The 7,296-nt window shown below is 59.7% G+C and overlaps 1 protein-coding gene across 2 annotated transcripts in view; it reads left to right on the forward strand.

Annotated features, from left to right (window-relative positions):
• The window catches only part of SLC29A1 (solute carrier family 29 member 1 (Augustine blood group)), a 10,304-nt gene extending 3,291 nt beyond the window's left edge, over positions 1-7,013 (forward strand). The window contains exons 2-13 of one of the 2 annotated variants that reach the window (XM_023762309.1): positions 692-774; positions 2,690-2,771; positions 2,887-3,089; positions 3,192-3,331; positions 3,651-3,785; positions 3,874-3,971; positions 4,115-4,193; positions 4,547-4,644; positions 5,008-5,116; positions 5,325-5,410; positions 5,780-5,982; positions 6,342-7,013. In XM_023762309.1, the coding sequence (XP_023618077.1) occupies positions 692-774; positions 2,690-2,771; positions 2,887-3,089; positions 3,192-3,331; positions 3,651-3,785; positions 3,874-3,971; positions 4,115-4,193; positions 4,547-4,644; positions 5,008-5,116; positions 5,325-5,410; positions 5,780-5,982; positions 6,342-6,453 (1,428 nt within the window). In that variant the 3' untranslated portion in view covers positions 6,454-7,013. Of the gene's footprint in view, positions 1-629; positions 775-2,689; positions 2,772-2,886; positions 3,090-3,191; positions 3,332-3,650; positions 3,786-3,873; positions 3,972-4,114; positions 4,194-4,546; positions 4,645-5,007; positions 5,117-5,324; positions 5,411-5,779; positions 5,983-6,341 lie in introns of both variants that reach the window. The other variant, XM_023762308.1, reaches the window with a different exon arrangement.
• The last annotated feature ends 283 nt before the right edge of the window (positions 7,014-7,296 follow it).

A 7,296-nucleotide genomic window follows, 5' to 3' on the forward strand; every position in this document is an offset into this window, starting at 1 on the left:
CCCATCGGAAAGGGTTTTCCTGGAAAACTGACCAGGAACTAGGAAGTCCCTGGGCAGTGGCTGGAAAGGAAGGTTCAGGTGCCACCAGCAGAGAGGCTGGAGTCTGGGGCGCCTCCGGGAGGGGACAGGTCCTCCAGAGCCACCCTAGGCAGGAATCTAGGGGCTTCCCGGGAGGGGGGAGGGCAGGCCTCCCTCCCGTTCATCCCGCCGGCTGCTGCTCTTGCAGATGTTAGTTTGGTGCCCCCCTCCCCCTCTCCACTCTGTCTCCTTTCTGTTTCCCTCCTCCTGTGCCTCCTTCCATTGTCGTCACTGTCCCTGACCCTTCTCATCCTCTTCCCTGCCTTTGCCTGTCTTTTCCCTCCCTCTCAATCAGACGTCCTCCTCCTTCCCTCCTGCTCTCCACCCTCCGGTTTGCCAGCTTACACACGGCTTTGCTGCTGGGTAAAAATAGCGGTGACAGCGGCCAGGCCAGGCCTGCTGCCAGGTGGAGCCTGAGCCGGCAGGGGGGCCCAGCGGGACTGGCCAGAGGGGTCAGACTGAGCAGTCCTGAGAGGCAGGGCCAGGAGGGGGTCCTGCTGGGATCTGGGTTTGCAAGCTCTGTCTGCCCTGCCCCCTCTTCTACCCCCAAGAGTCTGAAGAGGCCTGTGGGGAAACAGGACGAGACAAGGCCTCACACTGCTTCTGCCCCAAGCGAGCCTCAGAGGGAAAGAGCAGTCAGCCAGGCAAAACCAAGACCGTCGTCACCATGACAACCAGTCACCAGCCTCAGGACAGGTACTGGGAGACCTGGGCTGGGGACCCAGGGGTGTGGAAATGGGTCTCTAGGGGGCTGGGTGGCGTGACCTTTGGAATTTGGAGTTGTCACTGCTGACTGGCCTTCCAGCCAGGTCACTATGAGACAGGTCTGCGTCAGGGGGGAGGGCCATGCCTGCCCTGGCTGGGTGCTGACAGGGGTGTCTGTGGGAGAGTCACGGTGGGTGAGTGGCAGCTCCTCCCTGGCCTGTCAGTTTTTCCACTGTTGCTCTCCAGCCGGCCAGCAGCTTCCGGCCCTCCCGCCACCAGCAGCACCCCTCATTCTAGACAGAGCACATCTGGCAGAACTGCCCCTTCCTCAGGGCTGCTTCTCTCTCACATGACCTTGATGCACCCGGTCCTTGCTCTGACCTTCCTCTCCCTTCTGCACCTCTGGAGCCGGTGGCTCCCTCACGTTAGACCCGCATATGTGTTTGGGGGGAAGAGGCTGTCGCTTGGCTCAACTTCTCCAAGGAGTCGGGGACCCAAGAAAGTTGATGAAGTCATGCCTCAGGTCCAAAGCTCTTCACCCCTTCACCTCTCCCGCCCGTTCTGTCTCCCTCCCTGTGCCAAAAGCCACAGAACTAGACTATTTCTGGCTGTGGGTCCTTGGACACTTACCTCCCTGGGACCATTTCCCACCTGTGAAATAGAGGTGAGGTTTATTTGGATGGGCGAGAATTTAAGGAGATAGTAAGTCCAGGCCCCAGGTTGGTGCCCTCCCTCGTCCCTACTCCCAGGCTGCTTGCCTGCCCCTTCCCAGCCTCACCACTCCCATCTCCATCACCTGTTGCACTCATCCCCCCACCCCCTTTCCTGTGTGACCTTGACTGGGAGTTTCTCCCTTCATCCTGGGTCTCTGAACCAAGCCCTTGGCTCTCTATTTCAAGGGTATATGAGGGAGTTGGGGGCTGCAGTTGTCACGACTCAGACCTGCCCAGTTGGGGCGCTCACCCAGGCCCTCCCTGTGTGAGGCCAGGCACTGCGCTCTGGCCAGACCTGTCCTCGCTGCCTTGGGCTTTGCCCCTGCCGTCTCTGTGAAGAGAGCAGCTGTTGGCTGTCGGGAGGGCTTGGCAGCCACATCTGGAGACCGTAGTGGGAGCACCCAGGGCTGCCTGGGGGAAGCTGGCCCATCCCAGACAGGCCCTGAGGTGTAGGACTTGGGGTTGGCCTGGCAAAAGCAGGGGTGGCACTTATTTACACTCCGGGGCCCAGGTGACGTTCAGTGGCCAGATACCTCCTGGCCTACCCTGGGTGGTGTGACCTACAAAGCCGGTTCTGTCTGGGCCTGGAAAAAACAGCTCCCTCATTTCCCGCTGCCCTCAGGCACCTTGCCTGCCCCACGAGGTCCAGAATGGTCTGGGAGTTTCGTGCCCTCAGAATTCTCTTTGGGTAGCCGCATGCTTCCTGGCCAGGCTGCATCGGTCACTTCCAGCAGCTGCGGGAGGGCGGGCGGGGGAGGGAGACACTGCTGTTTGCTTCTCGCTCACCCGCCACCCCCAGCCTGCAGAGCAGGATTTCCTAAACCACCTCCAGATGTGTGGGTCACACTGGTTCCCAAGCCTGGAGGGTCCCCTGAGTCTTCAGGGCTGAGAACCACCGTCCTGTGGCCATGTCCTTCAGCCTTGTGTCCCCCCCTCCATCTCCTCCTCCTCCTCCTCCTCCTCCTCCTCCTCCTCCTCTGGACACAGCTGGGCCCTGCTCCCTATCCCCGGACACCTCCCCCTCCACTTACACTCGTAGGGGGACACATGTACTTGGGCACAAACACAGATGCCCTGTGCCCTGGGATGGCTGGAGAGACTGAAGGGCAGGAGGGACAGGCTTCCCTGCATTTGATCAGGGAAGGGGGTGGGATGGTGGGTCACTTGGCTCCTCTTTCCTCTCCCATCCCCAGGTACAAAGCCGTCTGGCTTATCTTCTTCATGCTGGGTCTGGGTACCCTGCTCCCCTGGAATTTCTTCATGACAGCCACTCTGGTGAGCCGGGGGGACTGGGCTCCAGGGGGCAAGTCCACGGGGCAGGCAGGGCCTGGACCTGTACTCGTGGGCACAGGGAGAGAGGCGCTAACGCTCCTCCCTGCATCCTCCACAGTATTTCAAAAGCCGCCTGGGCCAGCCCCAGAACGCGTCCTTGGGCACTGCTAACCTGAGCAGGGACATCCAGGCCTCGGCCACCCCCATGGTACCCTCTCCGGATCAGAGTTATCTGAGTGCCATCTTCAACAATGTCATGACCTTGTGTGCCATGCTACCCCTGCTGATCTTCGCCTGCCTCAACTCCTTCTTGCATCAGAGGTGAGCGCCCAGGCACAGCCTGACCCCTGGCTGCCTCCTGCGCACCCTGGGCTGAGCCCCTGCCTTACCCACGCCTCTCCGCCACCTCGGCCTCCCCCGCAGGATCCCCCAGTCCATTCGGATCCTGGGCAGCCTGGTGGCCATCCTGCTGGTGTTCCTGATCACCGCTATCCTGGTGAGGGTGCCCCTGGACGCCCTGCCCTTCTTCGTCATCACCATGATCAAGATCATGCTCATTAATTGTAAGCGGGGCTGGGAGGGGACCTGGGCAGAGATCTTCCCACGTCTCCCCACCTTCCTTCAGACCCACAGCCAGCCAGAGAAGAGCTCATTCTGACCCGCAGAGGAAATGGATGCCGTGGGCAGTGAGGGCTCAGATGCCTGAGCAGCAGGGACAGGGCTTCGAGTGAGGGGCGGAGAGAAGGGCCACTGGGCAGCAAGACCCACTGGCAGTAAAGCAGGAGTTACAGGAACCTGTTTCCCCATGAGCCCCAACAGCCCCCAGCGGAAGTGAGCCCCACCCTGCCCGCACCCCTGCTGATGCCCATCCTGTTCCCCCAGCATTCGGTGCCATCCTGCAGGGCAGCCTGTTTGGTCTGGCCGGCCTCCTGCCTGCCCACTACACGGCCCCCATCATGAGTGGCCAGGGCCTGGCAGGCATCTTCGCCGCAGTGGCCATGATCTGCGCCATCGCCAGTAAGTCTTGCTGTCTATCTTATCTGCCCGTCTGTGTGCCATGAGACGGCGGTGGGCCCTGCCTCACATCTGACACCCTCCACCCCAGGTGGCTCAGAGCTGTCAGAAAGCGCCTTCGGCTATTTTATCACAGCCTGCGGGGTCATCATTTTGACCATCATTTGTTACCTGGGACTGCCCCGGCTGGTGAGCAAAAGGAGAAAGGGCGGGTTTGGGGTCTGGGGAGCCCAGGGCGCTGGACCACGGGTGCTCTGAGGCTGACGCCTGGGGGAGGCGGAGATTCTGGAGATCCCGTTTCTGAGTCCACCTTTGTCTTCCTCACTTGATAGGAATTCTACCGCTACTACCAGCAGCTCAAGCTCGAAGGGCCCGGAGAGCAGGAGACCAAGCTGGACCTCATTAGTAAAGGTCTGCATAGCCCGAGGAAGCCGGGATGGAGGAGGGCCTCCTGGCAGGGGGCAGCTGAGCACAGAGGGCAGGAATAGGTGCCCTGTATTTACTGGCAGAGATGAGGCAGAGGGATCAGGGGTGGGGCGAGGGGACACTGGGAAATAAGAGCTGTGAGAACTACAATAGGGGGAGGTCCTGGGTGACCGTGGGAAGCACTGTGAGGAGGTCTGCGCTAGGTGTTAGGTTGCGTGGGCACTGTGAAAAGAGGTGCCACCCCTACCTAACCCCAGCCCTTTTGGGGAATGTTTATGTCATTTCCTGTTGCTGTCTTTCCTACAATTTGGAAATCCTTCCACAACCTGTCACCCCAGGAGAGGCGTCAAGAGCAGGCAAAGAGGAGTTTGGAGTTTCAGCCCCCAATTCTCAGCCCACCACCAATAGCCCCTCAATCCGGGCCATCCTCAAAAATGTGAGTGCCCTCTACCCCTCACCCTTTCTCTGCTCACTCCTCACCCACCCACCCACCCTCCCCGACACAATCCATCCCATCCCTTTCTGGCCACTCTCCTAAATTTGTGTGTGTGTGTGTATGTTTCTGTAATGCATGGCTGCCCTGAAGACTGGGCCTGGGTGTGTGCGTGTGCGTGCGTGTGTGTGCGCGTGTGTGTGTGTGTGTGTCTTTCTGTAATGCATGGCTGCCATGAAGACTGGGCCTAGGTGTGTGTGTGTGTGCGTGCGTGTGCGCGTGTGTGTGTGTGTGTGTGTGTGTGTGTGTGTGTGGTTCTGTAATGCATGGCTGCCATGCAGACTGGACCTGGGTCCTTTCCTCCAGATTTTAGTCCCAGCTCTCTCCGTCTGCTTCGTCTTCACGATCACCATTGGGGTGTTTCCTGCTGTTACCGCTGATGCCAAGTCCAGCATTGCAGGCAGTGGCGCCTGGGGTGAGGACACCAGGGGCTCCCAGGATGGGGATGGACGGGCTCTGGCAGGACTGGGAGTGGGGAAAGGAGACCTGGGCTGCGCTCTCCCCGCTAGTCTCTCCTGGTCCACTTGCCCTTCCCTGGGGACACTCGGGCCCAGGGAGGGTCAAGGTGGAGAAGTCTGCCTCCAGACCTAGTCACCGTCCCCTAATGGATTCTTCCTTCCAAGGACACTACTTCATTCCGGTGTCCTGCTTCTTGACTTTCAATGTCTTCGACTGGCTGGGCCGGAGCCTCACAACCATAACCATGTGGGTAAGTGGAAGCAGAGGGCACCAAGCCCCGGTGAGAGGGGAGAGTCCACCCTGACACCATAAAGGGCACCAAGAAAGTATGGTGACAAGGGGACCAGGCTTTTTAAAAAACCAAGACATTATGTATAGTGAGGTGTACAAGCCTTCAGTGTATAGCTTAATGTCCATATATACATCCCCCGTATAATCACCACTCAGGTCAAGATGGAGAACATTTCCAGCATTCCAGAAGGTTCCCCTCTGCCCCCTCCCCATCAGTACCCATAGGGGTAACCCGGCTTTGAGGTTTCAGTGCAGATCCTGAGGGGCCCCTGGGGCCCTGGGTGTGCCTGGGAGCCGGCCCGGCTGAGGCACTGCCTGGCCCCCACAGCCTGGGAAGGACAGCCGCTGGCTGCCAATCCTGGTGGTGGCCCGGCTGGTGTTCGTGCCCCTGCTGCTGCTGTGCAACATCCATCCCCGCAAAGGTCACCTGGCTGTGATCTTTAAGCACGACGCGTGGTACATCACCTTCATGGCCGCCTTCGCCTTCTCCAATGGCTACCTCGCCAGTCTCTGCATGTGCTTTGGGCCCAAGTGAGTGTCGGGCAGGGCCTAGCGCTCCAGTGGGGGGAGGGCACTCCACAGAGGGGGAGAGGGCAAGGGAGACTCCCTGATCCTGGCGCTTAAGGTTTCCAGGCTGAGGGGCCACGCAGGGAGGGGCCCCTGGTCCTGGTCGGGAGTGCAGGGTGGGGGTGCCCAGGCTCACTTAGGTGGGGGTGGGGGTGGGGGAGGGGACTCTCAGGTAAGGAGGAAGACAGCCCCCAGATTGGGGTTGGGAAGGTAGGATGGGTTGGTCAGCAGAACTGGGGGCTCAGGCAAGTCTCCCCACCCTGATGCCCTGGGTGGGGCTGGAGTAGGAGCCATCCTAAGGTGGCCTTGCCTTCCTCCTTTAGGAAAGTGAAGCCGGCTGAGGCTGAGACAGCTGGAGCCATCATGGCCTTCTTTCTGTCTCTGGGCCTGGCGCTAGGGGCTGTCTTCTCCTTCCTGTTCCGGGCAATTGTGTGACCCAGATGGACAGAGGACTGCACTGGCCGCCAGCTCTTGCCCCTTCCTTGTCCTTCAGGGATGGGCAGGGGTGAGCCGGAGGTTTTCTCTTCTAGCTGAATTCTGCTTTCTCATGGCCTGTGCTGGGCCCGGTGTCCAGGCCCCGAGGAGGGAGCCTCTGGGTGGACAGTGGGGACATTGTGGGCATGCAGGTCAGAGTCGAGGGAGGGACACAGTCTCTGCATATGCTTGAATCCGCCCACATCTGGCTCTGATTCCTACTTGAGCAGACAGAAGAGGCTCCCAGGCTCAGAGTGTGTGTGTCTATGTGTCTGTATGTTTGTCTGTACCAGGGGTGGCTAGGGGCCAGAACTGTCTGTTCTAAGGTCCAGTGTGATATTGCACCCCTCCCTTCTCCCTGTACCTCCTCCCCCAACCTCCCTGTCCCTCCCCTGCTCCCCCTGCCTTGTGTCTATCATGTATCCTGTACAGTTGCTATTTTACTGCCTTTTTTTATACTCAACAGAAACCAGGTGCCTTCAGAGGCTCTCTGATTAAATAAATATTTTTTATCCCCCATGGTTCTGTGTCCTCCAGCCATGGCTTCATGCCCTGGAGAGGGTAGAGGGATGGCAGCCTGCGTCTGTGGGGATAAGCATGAGCCAGCTGGGTCTTGGCCAACACCAGGCCTGGGCCAAGGTTGGGGGGTGGGGGTAGGGTTAGTCCTCCTAACCTCAGAGGGGCGGCAGTGTCCCCTGCTGGGGCCACAGAGGAGGGACAGGCCTGGAGCCAGGACACCCACACTGTTGGCTGAGACCAAGAAAGGCCATTTTTCTTTGCTGCTTCATTCCTTCTTCCATAAGA

Source organism: Myotis lucifugus, unplaced genomic scaffold (assembly GCF_000147115.1).
Source record: "Myotis lucifugus unplaced genomic scaffold, Myoluc2.0 scaffold_241, whole genome shotgun sequence".
Lineage (NCBI taxonomy): Eukaryota > Metazoa > Chordata > Mammalia > Chiroptera > Vespertilionidae > Myotis > Myotis lucifugus.